This window comes from Capricornis sumatraensis, chromosome 1 (genome assembly GCF_032405125.1).
Source record: "Capricornis sumatraensis isolate serow.1 chromosome 1, serow.2, whole genome shotgun sequence".
Taxonomy (NCBI): Eukaryota; Metazoa; Chordata; class Mammalia; order Artiodactyla; family Bovidae; genus Capricornis; species Capricornis sumatraensis.
The window spans coordinates 147,829,173-147,854,617 of record NC_091069.1 but is presented as its reverse complement, the minus strand read 5'-3'; the positions used below and the strand labels follow the sequence as shown (position 1 = coordinate 147,854,617).

The window sequence follows — 25,445 nt, the reverse complement described above, 5'->3', positions numbered from 1 at the left end:
AGGAGTTAGTGATGGATAGGGAAGCCTGGCATGCTGCAGTTCACGGAGTCGTAAAAATGGGACATTACTGACCAACTGAACTGACTGATAGGTCTTATTTCAAAGGACTCAAAAATATTAAGAATGACCCCCATAATATCATAATGCTTATCTGAGTTTATTACTTTCTAGGTAATTATAATAAGTGTTACTATAAGTAAAATTAAAAAATGTTTTTCTCACAAAAGATAAAACTCTATTTCAAACCAAATAAGCATTTTAGTATACCTATATGAGAGATACTATTCTTCAACCCTCTCACCCACTCCTTTATTCTGTGTGAAGTTTTTCCTTTGATGCTTATTTTCCTTAGAACTATGTTGTCCTTTGAAATATACTTCCCTAGAGCTTAGATATGTAAATAATCTAAAAACACAAATTAGTACATTTTTGTTCATGTGGAGGATACAGTCAACTGTACCTTGTAGATTCAATGCTAGTTCTGAATATATAATGAAAAAAGTGTATAACATAAAATTATCCTCAGATTTTAACATGCATGATATAATTTACTATTTATAGCTGTTATGATACTTAGAATATGATCTAATCTGTATTCTATACAGATGTATTACAGTATTTTGTTATTATGTTCTATTTATATAATGAAAAGTTTGAAATTTTTCTTCTCTAATAAAATTCTGCCATTGTACCTTCAATGTACTACATAATATCCCATTGGAAAGTTTATTCTGAAAGTTCCCTGTTGCTATTATGGTTACTTCATGGAAATGATCACCCCTTTCTCAAACAGTTTAATTCTATCTATTTCTATGGAGAGAAAAAGAGGCCTAAATTTATAGAAATAACTTTTCTTATAATGTTTCATTTAGAATAGTTAGTTCAGTTAATATCTGCCTCGATGGAACATTAATACATAGCCTACTGTCTGTCTCTTGATCAAAAAAATCTTGATTATACTGGATTTAGCTTAATACTAAAGTTTACATAAAGAAGATTTTACTCTATTGATTATGTAATTTTTACAATTGTGGCCACTTTGATTAAAATGTATACATCAGTTCTATGCCAAGGCTTTTAAGAAAACAATGTTCTAGAATTTGGAATTTTGTCTTCTCAACTTTTAAATAATACCCTAATAGAAGGGCACATGTGTATGTGTATGTGTGTATGTGCACACAAAGAAAAAATTCCAGGTGTGGATTTTGTGTGTTGCTTCTGACACGTACAATTGACAAATAGATTTAAAAGGTGACTGTGACTTTTAGAGAATCCTACTGACAACAAATCATGAGTCTGTTCTAAAGAAGCCTATAACTACGAAATGACTCTGGAGTGCCCAATACAGATGATCGTGAAACAGGTATGAAAGTCATTCAGCCACCCATAACTAATTCAAAATTGTAAGGATAAAAAGAAGCTCACAGATTGTGTACTGAGGTCCATTGAAAGCATCTGTTCAACTACTGAGGTTCTACACAATGCTGCCCGTCACTGCTATGGAGCACTCACAGCTATCTGCTTCCCATTATTCTCCTTTTTAATGACAGTTTTATATTTATTTCAACCGTTGTGTATCTTGTTATTTAATGTGTAGGTCACCAGCTGACAAGAGTTCATATTTGAACCTGATGGAAAAAACTTTGTATTGACAAACGTATTTGTATATATGAGGATGATTAAGTATACTCTGGGTGAAGTAGCAGACTACTGCAGAGATAGGAAAGTATCTACAAAAACCACGCTTCTTCTTCTGTGATACAGAATTGTTGATGGAAAGTGACTACTGAATCAGGGATAGCATTAAATAACATCCCATCCCTATTTGCAGCTAGGTCTGGCCACATAATTTGTTCCCACTGCTAGTACACAAGAGTAATTAATGTGGTTCTTCAGATCTGAGTAGATTTCCCTGGTGGCTGAGACGGTAAAGCGTCTGCCTACAATGCGGTAGACCTGGGTTCAATCCCTGGGTTGGGAAGAGCCTCTGGAGAAGGAAATGGCAACCCACTCCAGTACTCTTGCCTGAAAAATCCCATGGATGGAAGAGCCTGGTAGGCTACAGTCCGTGGTGTTGCAAAGAGTCAGACACGGCTGAGTGACTTCACCTCACTTCAGATCTGAGTGGGTTAAGAAGCACATATACTTTCTCCAATCTCTTTTTACAACTTCTAAGCTGGACATGGATAACTATGAAGCTCCAGGAGATGGCTGGCCCACTAAATGCAAGAAGTCCTATATCCCTGAATCACTGCATGGAGTAGAATATCTCTGAACCAGAATACTAACATGAATTCTAAGGTAAACTTTTTAGGGCTCTCAAGTTTTTTAAGTCCTTTGGAAAGATTAGTGCAACTATAAACACTCTAAGTTAAAAAAAAAAAAAGACATAGAAAACAAGTTAGCATACAAGTTACAATTCAAAAGTACATGTCGACACTAATGCTTAGAAATAATATCTAGACCCAATTTCTTTCAAAATTTATTTGAATATAACTTTAAAATCTAAAAAGAAAAAAATAACATCCATAAGAATTATGAAACTAAACAGGCAAAAATAAAATAGTAATGAGTGAGAATGAAAATAAAAAACTAAATAGATGAAGTAAGTAGATGTAGCCTAAGTGAAAATTCACAACCTGGAAATCAGCTAACAATGAAAAATTTTTAAAAAAGCATATCAGAGATAAATAAGATAATATTAAAAGTCTTCAACAAATATTTCACAGATATTCTAGAAATACAGAACAGAATAGAGTAACACACACATACACGTTTTCATGTTAAAACAAAATGTGAAGTGAAGCAGAAAAAAACAATTTATAACAATTACATAAATAATTGAGCTATTTCAAATCCTAAAAGATGATGTTGTGAAAGTGCTGCACGCAATATGCCAGCAAATTTAAAGAACTTAGCAGTGGCCACAGGACTGGAAAAAGACAGTTTTCATTCCAATCCCAAAGAAAGGCAATGCCAAAGAATGCTCAAACTACCACACAATTGCCCTCATCTCACACAATAGTAAAGTAATGCTCAAAATTCTCCAAACCAGGCTTCTGCAATGTGTGAACTGTAAATTTTCAGATGTTCAAGCTGGTTTTAGAAAAGGCAGAGGAACCAGAGATTAAATTGCCAACATCTGCTGGATCACTGAAAAAGCAAGAGAGTTCCAGAAACACATCTATTTCTGCTTTATTGACTATGCCAAAGCCTTTGACTGTGTGGATCACAATAAACTGTGGAAAATTCTTCAAGAGATAGGAATACCAGATCACCTGACCTGCCTCTTGAGAAACCTGTATACAGATCAGGAAGCAACAGTTAGAACTGGACAGGGAATAAAAGACTGGGGCCAAATAGGAAAAGGAGTAAGTCAAGGCTGTATATTGTCACCATGCTAATTTAACTCATATGCAGAGTACATCATGAGAAATGCTGGGCTGGAGGAAGCAAAAGCCGGAATCAAGATTGCCGGGAGAAATATCAATAACCTCAGATATGCAGATAACACCACCCTTATGGCAGAAAGTGAAGAAGAACTAAAGACCCTCTTGATGAAAGTGAAAGAGGAGAGTGAAAAAGTTGGCTTAAAGCTCAACATTCAGAAAACTAACATCATGGCATCTGGTCCCATCACTTCATGGGAAATAGATGGGAAAACAGTGGCTGACTTTATTTTTCTGGGCTTCAAAATCACTGTGGATGGTGATTGCAGCTATGAAATTAAAAGATGTTTACTCCTTGGAACGAAAGTTATGACCAACCTAGACAGCGCATTAAAAAGCAGAGACATTACTTTGCCAACAAAGGTCCGTCTAGTCAAGGTTGTAGTTTTTCCAGAAGTCATGCATGGATGTGAGAGTTGGACTAAAAAGAAAGCTGAGCACAGAAGAATTAGTGCTTTTGAACTGTGGTGTTGGGGAAGACTCTTGAGAGTCCCTTGGACTGCAAGGAGATCCAACCAGTCCATCTTAAAGGAGATCAGTCCTGGGTGTTCATTGGAAGGACTGATGTTGAAGCTGAAACTCCAATACTTTGGCCACCTGATGCGGAGAGCTGACTCATTTGAAAAGACCCTGATGCTGGGAAAGATTGAGGGCAGGAGGAGAAGGGGACAACAGAGGGAGAGATGGTTGGATGTCATCACTGACTCAATGGACATGGGTTTGGATGTACTCTGGGAGTTGGTGATGGACAGGGAGGCCTGGTATGCTTCAGTTCATGGGATTGCAAAGAGTCAGACAAGACTGAGCGACTGAACTGAACTGAGTTGAACATATATAATGCAGCTGAAGACCAAAAATATGGAAATTATAGATAACCTCCCAAAGAATGACAGTTAAGATTGTCATAAGTTCACTGGCAACAATAGATTATTATGGATAAGGAAATAATACTCAGAGTGTTGAGGTAAAGTAATAGTGTGAAGTCGCTCAGTTGTGTCTGACTCTTTGCAACCCTATGGACTGCAGCCTACCAGGCTCCTCTGTTCATGGGATTTTTCAGGCAAGAGTATTGGAGTGGGTTGCCATTTCCTTCTCCAGGGGATCTTCCTGACCCAGGGATTGAACCCGGGTCTCCCACATTGTAAGCAGACACTTTACCGTCTGATCCACAAGGGAAGTCCCAAGGGAAAGTAATAGTCACTTAGTATTCTATATCCAAATAAGCAAACAATGAAAAGGGAGGACAAAATAGACATCCATTAAATAAAGAGCTTCAAATTATAGAACCTTGCCAAAAGATCTACGAAAGGTTATACTTCACTAATAAAATAATGAACCCAGAAGAAAGGAGATGACAAATGAAAAAAATGAAAAATAAATCTGTTAATATAGCTTGGTATATCTAAGTACTGACTTTATGAATCTATAGATTTCACTTCTTTAAAAGGCAAAACTGAACTCTAGACAATGTCCACAAGAAAGGTAGTAATTTCAGAGGGTGACGTGAGTGTCATGTTTGGAAAGAACACAGGGATATTGAATAATTTTATCCTATCTTAAAGATATATGTGTTCAGAAAATTTTTTTAATTAAGCATAGCTTCTATAGAAATAGGATTTATAGGTTTCAGATTGACAGAATAAATTAGAGACTAAAATTGAAGTTAAAATTTGGTCAAAATAGTTTATAAAGAATAATCAATTTCAAGATAGTCTATGTTTTAACCTATTTAAAAAACTGTGACAAAGAAGAAACTACAATATAGTTATTTAATTTTATTCTGTTTTGGTTGGAAATACATTCTATTTTTAGATGCCTTCAAGCCTCTTGATTTCATATTCTTCTCAAGCCATATGATAATCTGGAATTGCTTCATGCAATAAAGCAGCTTTATTTGGAATTGAAGGTTATATTGTAAGGGTTTATATTCAGGTTGTGATAACCTTTAGAAAGCGAAAATACTGTTTGGACCAATATGTCATCCCCATTTTCTGATCCCAATCTCACCTTTCAGCTTTTCATCACACTCTCAAACCACCTTATTTAATGCCAGAAAATCCTTGTGTTTCAGAATTTCTTTATGCTCTGCTTCCACAATCATCTCTGATGACATAATTAGACAGAAAACACAGAGCATAAATGCTTCTGAACTGCAAGAGAGGACAGAGTCATGAAGCCTTAATAATATCACTCTTCAGAAGATCAAATCAATAGCTATGTCACCAGAGGCCCTACATATCCCATTCACCTCTGTAAACAATAATGCAATGGCCCAAGAATTGCCACCATCCTTTCCTCTAGAATTTTAAAGCAGCACTAGAGGGGAAATAAATAAAAGCATGTTTCTAGGAAAAGTTGTAAGACACAATTTTTTAGAACTTTAATTTTCACAGTCAGATGCTATTTTGTTAAATTAGCTCATGTGGTATTTAAAAGCTTAAAGAAGATATCTTTGCAATAAATATACATATATATTCAAAACAGGTCTAAAGTACCAAACCCTAAACAATATCTGCAAGTACAAGTGCCATTACCTAAATGAGATTTGTTCTAAATTAATACCGAAGAGGAGTTTATTAGGAATTCATGTCATTTTAGAACTCAACAAAAATTGTTCAATTTTGTATGCTAATTGTTTCCAATTTTCTTTCATAGTGTTAAGATATTCTTAGTTATATGAAATGAAAGATTATTTGATGTGAATCAATGCTTTATGAATCAATGCTACTTTTTATTCAAGCCCTTAGTGGAATAAATTAAGACAATTAAAAATTAAATCTGTAACATCAATATTTCCAAATATGACAATTTCAATTATGAACCTATGAAACAAAATAAAAAGTTATGAAAAATAGAGATATTGGAGTCAACTACAAAATACTACCTATAATGCAGAGTAATCCAAATTATTGTGCTTGGTTTTAAATTTTAGCATATCTGCTTAATATAATGTTTATGTCTATTCAAATCTTATTGAAACAATGATGATCCTACATGCAGGGCAGCAAATGAAACACAGATGTAAAGAACAGACTTTTTGACTCAGTGGGAGAAGGCAAGGGTGGGATGATTTAAGAAAATAGCACTGAAACATGTGCATTACTATATGTAAAACAAATGACCAGCACAAGTTCCATGCATGAAGCAGGGCACCCAAAGCTGGTGCTCTGGGACAACCTGGAGGGATAGGGTGGAGAGGGAGGTGAGAGGGGTGCTCAGGATGGGAGGACACATGTATTCCTGTGGCCAATTCATGTAGACGCATGACAAAAAACACCACAATATTGTAAGGTAATTATCCTCCAAGTAAAATTAAGTAATTAATTTTTCAAAAAGTGCTTCTTTCTTTAGTGCTTCTAGAATTTGGATTTAGATAGATCTTAACAGCTTTACAGAAAAAGGAGTCACAGTTTGAAACACTTAGTCGTATAACTTTTAGGATAAAATGTATGCTTGTGGGCTAAGTTGCTTCAGTTGTGTGCGACTCGTGACCCTATGGACTGTAGCCTGCCAGGCTCCTCTGTCCCTTTGTTACATAGCAGGCCAAGAGTTCTCAAATGTATTTAAGTAAGTAATGATTATTCCTAAAACCTCACTGTAATTTTTCCTGTTTATTATCTCTAACAACAAAGTTCCAGATAAATCTATATTTTCCCATCATTCTCAGCAGCATGCAGACACTGTTCTACATAGTGTCTACCATTAGACACTATTAGACTCTGTATCATACTCCACAAAACAAACAGAGCAAAAAGGGCCTAATTAACGATGAGTAACTAGGGCCTCCTCTGCACTGTGTGGCAGGCAGGAAAAATTAAAGCATCATAGTAAGAGCCGGGTGCTTTGAATGAGGAAATGAAAGGAAGGGGAAGAGGGGAGGGAGGAACTGAGGGGGAGAAAACACATAAAGACCAGACTGAGAATTATCAAGGCTTTAGTTATAAATCTGGTATTATTTACTGAGTCCCCCCAGGGAATAAAATTCTGTTCTCTATACTTTAGAATCATGATTCATAAAATGAGGGATACATGTATTTTCAATGGCTTTCCATATCTAAAATACCACAGCCCTTCCTGAAGAAAAGTTTCCTGTCTCACAGAAATATGAAGAAACAGCATGTTGTCAGTATACCAATGCCTTCTACCTTTAACTGTTCAGTACAACCTGGTTCCACTAATCACTGACATCAATAAATTTCTTACTCTTTATTACAGAAATGATTTTAAATATATCTCTTTTATCTGACAGGCCTGGTAAAACAGGCACATAAATAATTAGTACAAATTATAGCACAGATGACAGAGACATTAACTTTGTGAAGATCCAGATATATGACATCTGTGCTAGACCTTGAAAGACAAATAAAAATCCACCACAGAAAAGGAAGAAGAAAGGGATGCAAGCAGGTAGATAAAATATGAAAAACAGCAAGAGACAGGAAAAATACATAGATTATTCAAAAGTAACAAAAACAGAACAGGAGACAGAACTTGCCAAAGTCAGAAAATAACAGGATATGGCCAAATTGTGAAGCCCCTTGAAAGGCATGATGACCAACTACTTTCAATGAAAGTGAAAGTGAAAGTGAAGTCGCTCAGTCGTGTCCAACTCTTTGCGACCCAGTGGACTGTAGCCTACCAGGCTCCTCTGTCCATGGGATTTTCTAGGCAATAGTACTGGAGTGGATTGCCATTTCCTTCTCCAACTTTCAATGAAAGAGAAAGAAAAAACATAGAATATTTTTCTAAAATGAAATATATAAAACTGCTATCAGGATTTACACAATAAGTGACTTTATGGCATCCTAGATGAAGCATCAGACACGTGAATGAAGCCATTTTAAATGTGTGGCCTTCTTAAATCACAGTGAACCAGTGACTCCTACATCCCCTGCTTTTAGGAACATGAGAATCTTTTACAATTTTTCTATTCCTGCCCCATGTATGTTGTATACATGAGGAACAATGGCATTTTGTTTAATTTTTAGTTCTCCAGATCAAGGAGAGCTTTAGCTGGGAAGCTTCATTCACATCCATAAGTGATTTCAATGAAGCTCTTCTGGACTTCAACACAATGTCTTAATGGAATAGATCTTTGGGAGGATGTGGGCCTTTGAGCATGAAAGAGGGGCATTAGTCATGAGAATTAAGGGAGAAGACTGTGGTATACTCTTACACTTGCAGCTTCCTATAAACATACTTCCAGGTATTCAGCCCTTTTGCAGTCCCCTTGTAAACTCACTTTATACTTAGTCATGTGAAAAACTCCCTCTTCAGTCAACCACTATACTCTAAAAATTTTTGAGTCAAATTCTTTAATGACATTAGGCCATATAGAGAGAGGCCCTGGAATATAAGGGATCATCTTAGACATTCCAATCCCTGTCACACTTCCAGCTGAATTCAGCTACATGAGTGACCTCTGTTTATAATAAGCAAAAGAATTACCCACATATGAGACCTGAGAAATCATAAATCACTGTGGCTTTAAGTTATAAATTTTGGGTTATTTTACCTCAATAGCAATACATCATTGAAACATACAACTCTATATTTATCTCTACTACAAATCAAAATTATTAACAGATCATCATATATTTAAAAATGTTAATAGCTAAGATAGTGTTCTAACACAATAAGCCAGGACAAAAGAAAATGATATAGAAATATTGTTCTTTCTTTTCCCATTATATATACATAAGCATATGGTAACATTTTTATCTGATCTGTACTTTATTTATGTATATTCCAATATTCATGTATATTCCAAAAGAAAAACCTTAAATAATTTACCATCAAGAGTTATACTTTATTCATTTAGGTTATAGATAATTCTGAGATTTGGCTATGAGATAAGTTGTTTGTAGAGAGCAATGAAATCAATAAAAAATTATTATCAGAGGCTAGAAAGGGGCAATATGAAGCATCAAGAACACAAATAAATACTTTAAAATGGAAACTGGTAATATACCTTCTCTAAAAATGAGGTCCCAACATCAACTTTGTAAATAGCAATTCATTATATTCAATTGAAACCAGGTACATGTATTTTCATGTTATAGTTTTTCATATACTTTATCATTGATTATAACCACTAATTTATTTATGAACAAGGAAGTTAGTAAGCAACAGATTTAGAATCCAATCATAATATTCCAATTTCTTCCATTGCTACAAGAAAATGATAAGCATTTGTACTGGACCCAGCATTTGTACTGTACTCATTTCTGCAATCAAATAAAATAGAATAAAGAATGTAAGCCATAAAAATGAATGAGTCAAGCAGTAGCTCTAGATAAGCCGATAATTATCACTCATCCAAATCATCTTTGCTCAAAAGTGAAGGAACTTTAAAGCATGCAAGTAAGATTGAAATTTCATAGAGCAAACATATTAAGCAAAAAACATCTAGTCATCAATAACTGTCAATACTTTTAATTATGTGATCAACACCATAAAGTATACTTAATAATAATCATTTAAATCCATAGATAACTATTCTTTAAATAATTTAAAACTTCATTATTTTTACCAATACTCAGCTTCTACCTAAGACAAAGTATGATAACCTTACATGGTTAGTATATGCAATATGTTTTACGCTTGGCTATTATTGCCTTCTTAATCTCATTAAAAATGATCCATACATGTGAATTTTTCTTTAGTGCATTTTCCAATGTAAATTTACAGTGCCTCTTAAGAGATTCATTTCCAACTAATTTTTGTTTCATTCTAAATCCTTGCTATATATGAAAAAATTGAATTAATTACACATAAAGCTTCAATGAAATATATTTTAATGTTTAGATAGTGAAGAAAAGTAGGCTTATACTTTATAAAAATACACTACAGGCTTTGCATAAAAACGTATTTTTAAATGACCTAACATAGTCATATATTGATGGCTTTAGTGAACTTTTCAGCATTCAAGAACTCAAGTGTTTTATAAATAGATAAAACATTAAAAAATTCACATATGTCCCTATATAGAAACAAATGTTTTTCTAATTTTCATCCTTTATAATGGGTAGGAACATAACATCACCAAAAAAGTCAGAAAATTCAATATGATTGATGCTACAGAAAACAAAACAAAAAAATCCTTAAATAATTTACCTTCGAGAGGAAAAATATCTTCTATGCTATTATTTACCAAACATTACTTTCATTTCTTTATTTGTATTTTGATTATGAGTCCTATATCCAAATGTAATAGATATGATTTATCTTTATCAGGCATTATGCACAAAATTTTAAGTATATATATATTTATTAGATTAATAAGCCTTCATAAAGTGATTCACACAAAAAACTTTTCATGTTTAAAATTACAAATATGTCATTATCATAAAACATGAAAGGTATGGTTTTAAACTTAATAGCATTTCAGTGTATTAATACTTCCTAACTATTAGATTTTGCACAAATAGTGCTATCTAAACAAACAAACAAAAATGTTATATGGTAGGAAATTATATTTAATAGTAGCAAAGGATAAATTAAGCTCTGATACACTCAGTACTCAATCACAAAACATATAGCATTCCTATAAACTATCTTGTATGTTGTAAAATGCATAATTATTCATATGCATACATATGAATTCCTCATTTATTTAAATATAATTTCAGCTTATCTGGGTACTACAATTATTACAGCTCAACAGGAAAGAATTTTTTTCAAACTGTCATATTCTCTATGAACCACCAAAACATGAAAGTTAAGCAAATGCCTGCTTTGAATTCCTTTTGCTTTTTATTGTTGCTATTGATGTTGTTTTCCTTTACAAAAATCAAGTGAATACAGCAATTCATACAGCAACTACTCTACTGAAGGCAGAATGGAAGAATATTTGTCATGGTATATAACTTATTTAACATTTTAATACACTATTCCTAGGTGGGACAAAAATCAGAAATTATCTTACAGTTAATATGAGTTCATTTCTTGCACAATTAATTCCTCCAGGAATAATAATCCAAAATGTATTAACTGAAAATAAATATATTTATGTTGAAAAAAGCCATCATTTGAATGCATGAATAATTATTTAAATGTGTTTTTCTTACCATGGCAAGAACCTTCAATTTCTTCATATCCTGTACTGCAGATACATCTTCCAAGAGGAACCAGCCAATCTCCATCAGCTCCACAATAGAGCTTAGGAGTGTCACGCTCTTCTGCACTCTTCACACAGGAGCCCCTTACTTCAACCAAGGAGGAAGAGTCAACCCTTGGGATAGTGTCTGGAAACACGGCCAGGTTACGAACAGTAAAGGGGCATTTTTTGTAGAAAACACGGACGGAAACTAGGGCAATGCATGCTCCGATGTCTTGAAAAGCCAGATAAAATCCTTTCCTTTCTATAGGCCCCAGCTCACGAATCTCAGTGTTGAGTTTGAGGATGCGATCACCCAAATCCATCTGGGTAAAACTTTCATCAGCAGCAATTGTGTCAATCTTTGTATACTGGCTTGGCTTGAATTTAATTCCATGGGACTCATCTGATTCCACATAATATAGATTAAACGTTTCTTTGCAAGTCCCCAAGACCCATGGGATGCTATTACAATCCCTCAGTGTAAACTTCATCTCCACGTAAATTTTCTGAGCTGCATCACGAGAGATCCAGTTTGTACGAAGCCAGTTGTTTTGGTTTGGCTCCATCACATTGCATACCTGGTATGTGTGAATGGGCCTGTTGTGTTCATCCATTTCAGTGATGGCATCCCACTGCAAAACAGAAAAAAAAAAAGAAATGATTATAAAACCACAGTGGTTAAACATCTATGATTACCTCCAAAATTTTCTGTTTTACTGAAAGAAAAAAGAATAAAAAGGACACAAGTGAAGTAAAGCAACAGTGGTACAGGATTTTAACAAGGAGCCTTTCATTTCAGAAAGCGTTCTGAGCATACCAGCTGTCCTGGTATGAACCTTACCTTCTTACATGTTAGTTGCAACATCAAGGGACACTTATTTATCCTCTAACTTCTCTGGTGGCTCAGATGGTAAAGAATCTTCCTGTAATGCAGGAGATCCTAGTTGAATCCTAGGTTGGAAAGATCCCCTGAAGAAGGGAATGGCCACCCACTCTAGTATTCTTGACTGGAGAATTTCCATGGACAGAGGAGCATGGCGGGCTATAGTTTGTGGGGTCACAAAGAGTCAGACATGACTGAGTTAGTGACTAACATTTTCATTTTCACTTTTCTCCTCAACTATAAAATGAAGCTTATCGTATAGTACCTGTTTCATAGGTTTGTTGTGAAGTACAAATTAATTAATATATGTAAAGAACTTTAAATGGTTTCTAGTACTCTATGCTCAGTTGCTCACTCATATCCTACTCTTTGCGACCCCCTGGACTGTAGCCCACCAGGCTCCTCTGTACGTGGGATACTTCAGACAAGAATACTGAAGTGGGTAACCATTTCCTTCTCCACTAGTACTCTATAACCAGCCTAAAATAGCATCTACTATGTGATCAAATAACTAGACCAATGATAAATGCACTCCAGTTAACCATTTGTCTTCATATTCAATTTGCCACAAATTGAAGTATATTTTTCAGTATTCAGTTAAATATATACATGTTTATTTTGATAGAAAATGTGTACATAGACTTCCCAGGTAGCACTAGTGATAAAGAACTCGACTGTCAAATGCAGGAGACAAAAGAGACATGGGCTCAATCCTTGCGTTGGGAAGATCCCCTGGAGAAGGAAGTGGCAACCCACTCCAGTATCATTGCCTGGAGAATCCCATGGACAGAGGAGCCTTGTGGGCTATAGTCCATAGAGTCGCAAAGAGTCGGACATGACTGAAGTGACTTAGTAGCAGCAGCAACATATATAGATAAGACTTATATTTATTCAAGAAATACTTAAGTATTATTCTGAATACTAGGATTGCAGTAGTGAACAAGCTGAATAAAAGCTCCCTGCCTTCAAGGATCTTATTTAGAGTGGGGAGAGGCAATAAAAATTGTAAATTACTCAACTGAACAATATGGTAGAAAGTACAATGGAAAAAAAAATAAGACAGAGAGATGGGGGGAAGAGGCCTGAAATTACAGTGTGGCCAAAGAAGGCCTTCCTGAGGTTCTGACATTTAAGTAACATCTTAGAGGTGAGATAGTGAAGAGGAAATAGTAAGTACCAATCCCTGAGGTAGGAGTGTATAGATATGTTTTAGGAACAGTTTGAATGGCACTTAACAGAGAGGCAAACATGGTGCAAAAAAGTTTTTGTAAGAATTGGAAATACCTTGGTTTTTGCTCTGAGCTAGATCACTGAATTATCTTCACTTCTGTGTTTACATACAAGAATTCTGCCACTTATATGAATAGAAAAATCTTGTTTATCCTTAAGTTTCAGTAAAAATATTTGAGCACATTGAAATTAACTGGCATTGTCATTATAAATCTAATATCACATACTTTTATATTACAATTTATATTGTAATTATATTTGTTTAATGAAACTTAAAACAAATTTCAATAAAACAAAAACACATTTTGGTACCCTTACGTTCTTTTTGGGATAACATAATATTTTTATTAAGGTACAATGGAAATGATAAGCTGTTTTCTATAGTGAATAAGTATTCTGTTCTAGACACCATACATCAATGCTTTATAATAAGATTGTTTAACTCATCTAGTTTGCAGCTTCTTATTTTAGTTGGATGTAGAGAGTTATCTAACCAAGACTGGTGGAATGTCAGTTGGTATAGTTTCTAACAGAATAGCCACTTTTCTCAGTCTACTGGATTGTTACATCATATAATTTCCACTTTAAAATTCCACAAATAAACAATTCATTTTATCAACTCCATGAACTTAAAAACAATTCCGTATCTAAAATTTTATTTGTAATTTTGCTTGCTTTAAATTCAGAAGGTATTTTCCAGAAACAATGAGTTCCTTTAGAAGCATGGATATAATTTTTGCAAAATACACCCATGACTTATCAATGGTGATCCAACATCTCAAAGAGGGCCATGAAATTATTTATCTAAGTGTCTTTCATTCTAGCATACTACAGGTGTTATATGACTCTTTTACACTTAAATTTAAAGACAAACCAGCACTATTAAAGCTCATTCAATATGGTAAGCTAATCATTAAGAATATAAATAGACAAGATATAAATAATAAAACCTGAGGAAAAACTATCAAAATAAGTGTTTGAAATTCTATGCATTCTAACCATTGAGGAGCTTCTAAAGTACTTATTCAGATCATTCTTGTTTTAGATAAATCTCTAATCAAAATTGATATTGTTTCACAGGGAATGTATGTAATTTGGCACAATGGTAAAAAAATCCTCCTGCCAATGCAGGAGGCACAAGAGACACAGGTTCAATCCCTGGGTGGGGAAGATCCCCTGGAGTAGGAAATGGCAACCCGCATCAGTATTTCTGCATGGAGAATTCCAGCCCATGGGGTTGCAAAGAGTCAGAAATGACTGAGCACAAAGCATACACACTGGATCCTCCACTCTAAAAGTATAGAGATCTACAGTCAATAATTTCTGTTTGAATAACTACATTTTAACAACTTCAGACTATACCCCTTCCTATTAATAAAAAAGTATTAACCATGCTCTCAATCAATTCTCCTAAAATAGGAGACTAACTAAAACGTGAAAAACTGTATCTGTAACAAAAAATTCTGAAATCATCGGGCTTCCCAGGAGGTGCCAGTGGTAAAGAACCGTCTACTAATGCAGGAGATGTAAGAGATGAGGATGCGATCTCTGGGTCAGGAAGATCCCCTGGAAGAGGGCATGGCAATCCACCCCAGTATTCATGCCTGGACAGTCCCATAGACAGAGGAGCCTGGCGAGCTATAGTCCAGAGGATCATAAAGAGAAAACATTCTGAAATTATCACATATCTTTATTTTAAAATACATGGGGTTTGGAAAAAACATTTAGATGGAAAGAAAGCTCACGAATTAGAAGCATAAGACATTCATACACTGAGTCAGAACTAATCTGAACCAGGAGATAAGGAGATAGCAAAATACATGTGAACACTGAGAAATGTGCTTCTTTTCAAAGCACTGCATGACGATGCTTAACAAAATGGGACATAATTTTCTGTGATAAATTTATGATGTCTGAGAAACAACAGTGAATTTTCTCTTTAATTAAAGAAAAAGAAATCAATTAAAAAGAAAGGAAAAGAGATTAGAATGAGATTCAGTTATCAAAACAGCCAAAACGGATCAACTGCTAAATTTCTTCTTACACAAGAATATTGAAAGTGATTTAAATTATATTTTTGAATTTGAATATGATCAAAATAAGAACATGAATAAACTCAAGATTGGTATAAGATCTAAAGTGCTAAAAAATTCATAAAAATATATTATCATTGGTGTATATATAAATGGTATCATATTCAAATCACAATGTATCTTTGGAAATACTGTATTACAAAATGTGATGTTTCCATTTAGTTATATAACTGTCAGTTATAATTTCCAAGTATTAAAATAAATAGGGCCTCTAAAAGTGTAAGAACCAAGGAAAGAATGGTGGTATGAGGGCTCACATACCAAATATCTAACTATTTTTAAATGATAATTCACTCTTCAAATAAGATCAAACTGTAAGCATGCTTGATTTGCCTACTTTAGAAAGATACTGGAAGGTTAGGTTTAAATTTAAAATATTTAGACTTCTCAGAATTTCAGGCTAGCATGTGGAAGTCCATCCAGAGCCAACTCCTAGGTTTAGTCAACCCCATTTCTATTACCTTATCTAACTCCAGGTAAATCCCATATCATGAAAGGCTTCGCAGAAGTACATATATGAGTTATAATACTACTGTAAATTAACTCTACTTCAATTAATAAAAAGGTTAAAAAAATCTCAATTTGGAGTAAAATGCACTGTAATTACTCTTTAATATAAAAGAGTTAAATATATTATAAAAACTTTTATGTTCTGTTCATTACTGGGTAGTTAATGTAAACATGTGCCTCAACACTCTTCTGCCACATAAAGTTCTCCACGGATCCTACAGATCCTATGTTAATAAATTCAATTCAGTTCAGTCACTCAGTCGTATCCAACTATTTGTAATCCCATGGACTGCAGCACGCCAGGCCTCCCTGTTCACCCCCAGAGCTTACCCAAACTCATGTCCATTGAGTCGGTGATGCCATCCAACCATCTCATCTTCTGTCATCCCCTTCTCCTCCTGCCTTCAATCTTTCCCAGCATCAGGGTCTTTTCAAAAGAGTCAGTTCTTTGCATCAGGTGGCCAAAGTATTGGAGTTTCAACTTCAGCATCAGTCCTTCCAATGAATATTCAGGACTGGTTTCCTTTATGATGGACTGGTTGGATCTCTTTGCAGTCCAAGGGACTCTCCAGAGCCTTATCCAACACCACAATTCAAAGGCATCAGTTATTCAATGCTCAGCTTTCGTTACAGTCCAACTCTTACATCCATACATGACTACTGGAAAAACCATAGCTTTGACTAGATGGACCTTTGTTAGCAAAGTAATGTCTCTGCTTTTTAATATGCTGTCTAAGTTTGTTATAGTTTTTCTTCTAAGGAGCAAGCGTCTTTTAATTTCATGGCTGCAGTCATCATCTGCAGTGATTTTGGAGCACCCCCCTACCAAATAAAGTCTGTCACTGTTTCCATTGTTTCCCCATCTATTTGCAAAGAAGTGATGGGACAGGATGCCATGATCTTAGTTTTCTGAATGTTGAGTTTTAAGCCAACTTTTTCACTCTCCTATTTCATTTTCATCAAGTGGCTCTTTAGTTCTTCTTCTCTTTATGCCATAAGGGTGGTGTATATTTGCATATCAGAGGTTATTGATATTTCTCACAGCAATCTTGATTCCAGATTGTGCTTCAGCCAGCCTGGCATGTCGCCTGATGTACTCTGCATGTAAGTTAAATAAGTGGGGTGACAATAGACAGCCTTGATATACTCCTCTTCCAATTTGGAACCAGTCTAGTGTTCCATGTCTGGTTGTAATTGTTGCTTCTTGACCTCCATACAGGTTTCTAAGGAGGCAAGTAAGGTGGTCTGGTATTCCAATCTCTTGAAGAATTTTCCACAGTTTTTTGTGATCCACACAGTCAAAGGCTTTGGCATAGTCAATAAAGCAGAAATAGATGTTTTTCTGGAACTCTCTTGCTTTTTCAATGATCCAGCAGACATTGACAATTTGATGTCTGGTTCCTCTGCCTTTTCTAATTCCAACTTGAATTTCTGGAAGTTCATGGTTCACGTACTGTTGTGGCCTGGATTGGAGAATTCTGAGCATTACTTTGCTAGTGTATGAGATGAGTGCAATTGTGTGATAGTTTGAGCATTCTTTGGCATTGCCTTTGACCTGCTTCATTTTGTACTTCAAGCCAAATTTGCTTGTTACTCCAAATATCTCTTGAGTTCCTATTTGCATTCCAGTCCCCTACAATTAAAAGGAAATCTTTTTTGGGTTTTAGTTCTAAAAGGTCTTGTACGTCTTCATAGAACCGTTCAACTTCAGCTTCTTCAGCATTACTGGTTGTGGCATAGACTTGGATTACTGTGATATTGAATGGTTTGCCTTAGAAACAAACAGAGATCATTCTATCATTTTTGAGATTGCATCCAAGTATTGCATTTCAGACTCTTTTGTTGACTGTGATGGCTACTCCATTTCTTCTAAGGGATTGTTGCCCACAGTAATAGATACAATTTTCATCTGAATTAAATTCACCCATTCCACTCAATTTTAGTTTGCTGATTCCTAAAATGTCGATGTTTACCCTTGCCATCTCCTGTTTGACCACTTCCAACCTGCCTTGATTCATGGACCTAACATTCTAGGTTCCTATGCTATGTTGCTCTTTACAACATTGGACTTAAATTCCATCACCAGTTATATGCACAATTGAGTGTTGTTTTTGCTTTGGCTCTGTCTCTTCATTCTTTCTGGAGTTATGTCTCCACTGATCTCCAGTAGCATACAAACCTGGGAAGTTCATCTTTCAGTGTCCTATCTTTTTGCCTTTTCATGCTGTTCATGGGGTTCTCAAGGCAAGAATACCGAAATGGTTTGCCATTCCCTTCTCCAGTGGACCACGTTTTGTCAGAACTTTCCACCATGACCCATCCATCTTGGGTGGCCCTAGATGGCAGGGCTCATAGTTTCATTGAGTTAGTCAAGGCTGTGATCAAATTTGTTAGTTTTCTGTGATTGTGGTTTTCAGTCTGCCTGCCCTCTGCTGGAGAAGGATAAGAGGCTAATGCAAGCTTCCTGATGGGACAGACTGACTGAGGGGGAAACTGGGTCTTGTTCTGATGGGTAGAACCATGCTCAGTAAATCTTTAATCCAATTTTCTGTTGATGGGCAGGGCTGTGTTCTGTCCCTGTTATTTGACCTCCACTATGGTGGAGGTAATGAAGATAATGGTGACCTCCTTCAAAAGGTGCCATGCAAGAACTGCTAAACTCAGTGAACCCAATCTTGCAGCAGACCACCACCAATCCATGCCTCTGCCGGAGACTCCTAGACACTCACGGGCAAGTCCAGGTCAGTCACTTGTGGGGTCACTGGTCCTTTCTTCTGGGTCCTGGTGCACACAAGGTTTTGTCTGTACCCTCCAAGAGCCTGTTTCCCAGTCCTGTGTAAGTTCTGGCAGCTCTATGGTAGGGTTGATGGCGACATTCTCCAAGAGGGCTTATGCCATACCTGGGTCTACTGCACCCAGAGCCCCTGCCCCTGAAGAACACAGTTTAGGCTCAGTCTCTGTGGGGTCTCTGGGTCCTGATGCCCTAGGTTTGTTTGAGTCATCTGAGCATCTCTATTGGGTATAGGGTTTGATTCTCAATGTGATTTCACCCCTTCTATCATCTAGCTGGAGCTTCTCCTTTGCCCTTGGATGTGGGGTATCTTTTTTTTTTTTTGGATCCAACATTCTCCTGTTGATGGTTGTTCAGCAGTGAGTTATAATTTTGGAGTTCTCATAGGAGAAGATGAGCACACTTCCTTCTACTCTGCATTCTTGGAGTCAGTTTATAGTATATATTAAATTCTATAACATGAATGAAGAAATTAGATACAAGAACTGCTTGCTCTTACTGGACTTATAATATTTTAAGGTAACAAATTATGAAAATATAATTGATAGCACAGAACTGAATATAAGAAATAAACCATATATATAGTAAATAGAATAAGTGTAGAAAGGACAGCAACACTTGTGAACAGGGGTGGCTTGGCAGGTTTGGTCAAGACAGAGATTGGACTTTAAAGAATTACAGGATACAGTAAAGCAGAGGAAGAAGAGTATATAAAAAATAATGTTTAACACTAATCTATATGCATATAATTTTTGGCAGCACAGTCCTATACTATTTATATTTAGTGAGTAAAAGTTTTTGCCCCTATTTAAAACAAAAACAAACATACATGTACTTATTCTCCAGCTGTGAAACATTCTGGAGTACAGGTTTCGGTTAAACAAGAATCAGTCGTAGACCAAAGTGTTCATTCTTTCATAAACTTCAAGGGCACATTGGATTCCTGAGGGCAACTATTTGTATCCTAAATTTATAATGTTAAAGCTTGCCCACACATGTTAACATATTTGGTCCTCATCAATCCGATAATCTGAGACTGATACTTTCATGTTCATGTTACTGATACAGGATTCAATACCTAGGAACTGCATGGGCCATTGACTGGAATCAGGCCCTCTAACTTTATTTTCTGCCTTTCATGATGTTTTGCTGGTGTCTTTTTGGCCTCTCCCAGGTCTAGCCAGTTTTTAGAGACAGCAAAAAGCTCTAGGCCTAGAGCATAGCTTTCATATGCAAATCAACCAAACTTGAATCTATAGGTCCAACTAGCTTCTTATTTAACCCTCACACACCAAACCAGTATTTCTTCTATCTTAAATCATCCCAGGATCAGGAACCAGGCCACCAGAGACCACTCTGTAGCCCAAAGCCTGTAGGAAACTAGCCAATCCTTAATTGCTTACTCTGTTCTACCTTGCATTTCCCACAGAAACTCTAATAAAGGCTCTGGCTCAGGTTTTCCTATCATGCCTGTCTTCTGTCACTTGAACAAGACCCATTCCTTCGCCTGTGGCCCTCTGTGGCATTGACAACCTCCTTCCAAGAACCTGTGAGTATAATCAACTTCTTTCCAAGTGTAATTCTTGTTTCCTCCTATGACCACACTGACGTTACCATACCATTATCCAGCATGTACATTCCTAGAACAAACAGCTATATGGTTTATGACATATTCTTCCTGGTAACCCTTTGGAAGACAACTTGCTTAATTAAAAGCTTTTGTTGAGTAAGACATTCCAAGTTACAAAGTTTTTCTATTCATCACATGTAATCCTCTGCTTGATCCAAAGAAACAGACTCATACGATGACTATTAGACAGAAGTTCTCTGTATCCAGCCACAAAAGCAGATACTGTTCATAAGATATTCTACCCCTGGAAGCATGTATTAAAGTAATTAAACAAGGAAGTTATTAGGCTGAAGTAGCTTATGCTTTAACAGTCTATCTGAGCAAATCCAAACCTAAGCTATAGTGAAAGAAAGTGAAAGTGTTAGTCGCTCAGTTGTATCCAATTCTTTTCGACCCCATGGACTGTAGCCCACCAGGCTCCTCTGTCCATGGGATTGTCCAGGGAAGAATACTGGAGAGGGTTACCATTTCATTCTCTAGGGAATCTTCCGAACCCAGGGATCAAATCCAGGTCTCCCGCATTGTAGGCAGGTTCTTTATAATCCGAGCCACCAGGGAAGCCAAAGCTATAGTAATTTCATATAAATGCACCAAGAAAATAAAATACAAACCTAAGACCAACCAATCGCAAACAGCCAGCCAGCCTCTCCCAAATAAGGTATTCACTTAAGTTATAGCCAATCAAGTGATTCCCTTGCTTTGCTTCTATGTCTGCTATACATAGCTGCTGTTGGCAGAGTAAGCCTAAACATTTTTCATTTGATGTTGTCTTATTCAAACTGAAATTAGTGATAGGGATAGAGTAGAATAATTTAGCATTAAGGGAGTTTGGGAAACCACTGTAAGCTAAAGACAATGCAAGAAAAGAATCCAGTAACCTACTCAATGGAAGACCAGGTGCACACTCAAGTCACAAGTCTTGATAGTTAAAATACGAGACAATAGATATGGGGTCTGAATCTTGTTGTATGAGGTCAAGGAGTTAATTGTCCTTGAAGAGGAGCTCTTCTGCATGTAGCCAAGACAGGAATATAGGTGAAAGCGGAAAGAAACTAGGTAAAAGGAGATACTACACAAAAATCTGAGATGAATTGCTATTTTTTAGTATATGTTCTCACCTTACTGTTAATATACATATGATTTAAATAGGGCCATGGCAATCTCAGCTAAACCATATAGGGTCAAAGGTAGAACTATGATGTAAACCTTGACATCTACCTAAGAATGATGAAGAAAGTAGTCTTCTTCCCTCCTTACTTTTCTTTTGGTTATGAAAATGTAACCCTCTTTTCTCTTGGGGCTATGCTCCCTTGCTGCCCATTTGTATCTCTCACAAGCTTCCTATGCTAATAAACTCACTCTCTGTCTGTTATTTTGCTTCACTCAGAATTCTTTCTGGGAAGAGACAAAAGAACTGAAGCTTCATTAATTCCTGATACCAGGTGAGTGGTTTCAGTTAAAAGACAGTGCTTTCAAGTCACCTCCTAAGCTAGGGATCATGGGGATCAATCTGAGGTGTGGCGGGGTTCAAGTCGCATCCAAGAAGTGTGGCTTCATTATTTCAAATAAATTCTTAGAAATTTTATTATGCCTCAGTGTATTTTTTTAATACATGTATATGTTGAGTTTTGTTTTACTGAGGTTTTTGCTATATTATATAATACTGAATTGTTTTATATATTGGTATTTTAAGTCATATGAAAATATGAAAAATTAAAATAAACAATATGAAATGGAGGAGTTAAAATATTTTGAATTTACTTCCTTTCTTGTAAAAGCAAACTGCTGACAGAATTGACCAACTTAACAGAAGACCTAATGATAAGTTTAATTATTTCATCAACTTCTGTAATTACTAGGTATATTTACACATTTCAAACTGGAGAGTAAGTTATATATGTGCTTGTCTTAAATAGAGGTAGGACTTTAACCCACTGGAAAACACTTGGTATATAGCTACAGTTGCCAGAAATCTGTACATGTAGCTTAGTCCCGTACATCACCTAAGACTATTTCTCCACTGATAGATCTCTTGGGCAGTCTCATTTAAAATGAATCTTTGCCTGTTTGGGGGAAAATGGGTACATGTATGCGTATGGCTGAGTCCCTTCACTGTTCATCTGAAACAATCACAGTATTGTTAATCAACTGTATCCCAAAAGAAAATAAAATGTTTAAAATAAAATAAAATGAATCTTTGTTAGAAGTGATGTAAAATGCTTTGAATAGTCCTTTATTGATGCTTGAGGGTTTTCTAAAAATCCATTCCTATCTTCACAGGGTGAATTTTTGTTTCCATAGAAAGCTAAATAAATTAGACCAAAAGCTGGATTCCTTTTGGGTATAGAAAATCAAAACAAGGAAATTAATTCCTAAAGTGACTGGCAGTCACTGTGGAATCAGACTGCTTTTTTTTTTTTTTTCCCACCGAGAACAAAATAAGGCAATCAAATAGCCTTTCTAGGCAAGAATACTCAGATAATTAGAATGTGTTGGTAAACTGACTTAAACATCCAAAATTCTAACTTGCATCTCTCAAGCTTACACCTTCTTCCCTCTAAAATCTTTAGAATTCAAAGGGAATATAAATATTTATTTAAAAAATTTTTTTAAAAATTGAAAATAAAAGCAGATAGTCTTTCTCAGCATATTACTCAGCACAGAACTATTGGAAAAATAATACTATTCTTAAAAATCAGTGATAACTGTTTTATTAACAGTGATAATAAAAGTGATAACTTTCTCAAAGGGCATAGATCAAGAAAATTTTAGCAAAGGAAAACAGCAATAAACTTCACACTAAAATTCTTTATCTACAGACAGGAAAGGGAGGGGAAAAAAATCACAGATTTTTTCCAGTGATTTTTGATTCCTTAATACCTTAATAATAAACAGTGCCAGGCCTGATCGGTTTAAAAGAAAAATCAGTTAAAAAAAATATATATGTATATATACATCAGTAAAAACAAACAACATATAAATATGCTGATAGGAGGGCTTCCCTGGTAGCACAGATGGTAAAGAATCCACCTGCAATGTGGAAGACCTGGGTTCAATCCCTGGGCTGGGAGAGCCCCTGGAGAAGGGAATAGCAACTCACTCCAGTATTCTTACCTGGAGAATCTGCATGGACAAAGGACCCTGGCTAGTTACAGTCCATGGTGTAGCAAAGAGTTGGACATGACTGAGCATCTAAGCACATAGGGACTAGGGAAGGAAGCATTCTAATAAAAGAAGAGATAGCTAAATATATATATGTATATATGGGCTTTTGCCTTTACCTGTGCTTCCTAATGATTAAGTACTTCTTTATATGCATGTAGAACCAGTTTCCTCTCTTCCCTTTTTCTGTCTGCTTTTTAAAAAAACACATGCACTCTAATATTAAAATTCAGTTCAGTTCAGTCACTCAGTGGTGTCTGACTCTTTGCGACCCCATGAATTGCAGCATGCTAGGACTCCCTGTCCATCACCAACTTCCACAGTTAACTCAAACTCACATCCATCGAGTCAGTGATGCCATCCAACCATCTCATCATCCGTTGTTCCCTTCTCCTCCTGCCCCCAATCCCTCCCACCATCAGAGTCTTTTCCAATGAGTCAACTCTTCGCATGAGGTGGCCAAGTACTGGAGTTTCAGGTTTAGCATCACTCCTTCCAAAGAAATCCCAGGGCTGATCTCCTTCAGAATGGACTGGTTGGATCTCCTTGCAGTCCAAGGGACTCTCAAGAGTCTTCTCCAACACTGCAGTCAAAAAGCATCAATTCTTCAGCGCTCAGCTTTCTTCACAGTCCAACTCTCACATCCATACATGACTACTGGAAAAACCATAGCCTCGACTAGACAAACCTTTGTTGGCAAAGTAATGTCTCTGCTTTTGAATATGCTATCTAGTTTGGTCATAACTTTCCTTCCAAGGAGTAAGCATCTTTTAATTTCTTGGCTGCAGTCACCATCTGCAGTGATTTTGGAGCCCCCCAAAATAACGTCTGACACTGTTTCCACTGTGTCCCCATCTATTTCCCATGAAGTGATGGGACCGGATGCCATGATCTTTGTTTTCTGAATGTTGAACTTTAAGCCAAGTTTTTCACTCTCGTCTTTCACTTTCATCAAGAGGCTTTTTAGTTCCTCTTCACTTTCTGCCATAAGGGTGGCGTCATCTGCACATCTGAGGTTATTGATACTTCTACTGGCAATCGTGATTCCAGCTTGTGTTTCTTCTAGTCCAGCGTTTCTCATGATGTACTCTGCATATAAGTTAAATAAGCAGGGTGACAATAGACAGCCTTGACGTACTCCTTTTCTTATTTGGAACCAATCTGTTGTTCCATGTCCAGTTCTAAGTATTGCTTCCTGACCTGCACATAGGTTTCTCAAGAGGCAGGTCAGGTGGTCTGGTATTCCCATCTCTTTCAGAATTTTCCACAGTTTGTTGTGATCCATAACTGCGGATGTTGGCAATTTGATCTCTGGTTCCTCTGCCTTTTCTAAAACCAGCTTGAACATCTGGAAGTTCACCGTTCACATATTGCTGAAGCCTGGCTTGGAGAATTTTGAGCATTACTTTACTAGCATGTGAGGTGAGTGCAATTGTGTGGTAGTTTGAGCATTCTTCAGCATTGCCTTTCTTTGGAATTGGATGAAAACTGACCTTTTGCAGTCCTGTGGCCACTGCTAAGTTTTCCACATTTGCTGGTACATTGAGTGCAGCACTTTCACAGCATCATCTTTCAGGATTTGAAATAGCTCAACTG

The 25,445-nt window shown here is 36.1% G+C and overlaps 1 protein-coding gene across 1 annotated transcript in view; it reads right to left on the bottom strand.

The window, feature by feature from the left end:
- The window catches only part of EPHA6 (EPH receptor A6), a 971,878-nt gene that overhangs the window by 769,963 nt on the left and 176,470 nt on the right, over nucleotides 1–25,445 (bottom strand). The window contains exon 3 of the mRNA XM_068985421.1: nucleotides 11,519–12,182. Within this exon, the coding sequence (XP_068841522.1) occupies nucleotides 11,519–12,182 (664 nt within the window). The remainder of the gene's footprint in view (nucleotides 1–11,518; nucleotides 12,183–25,445) is intronic.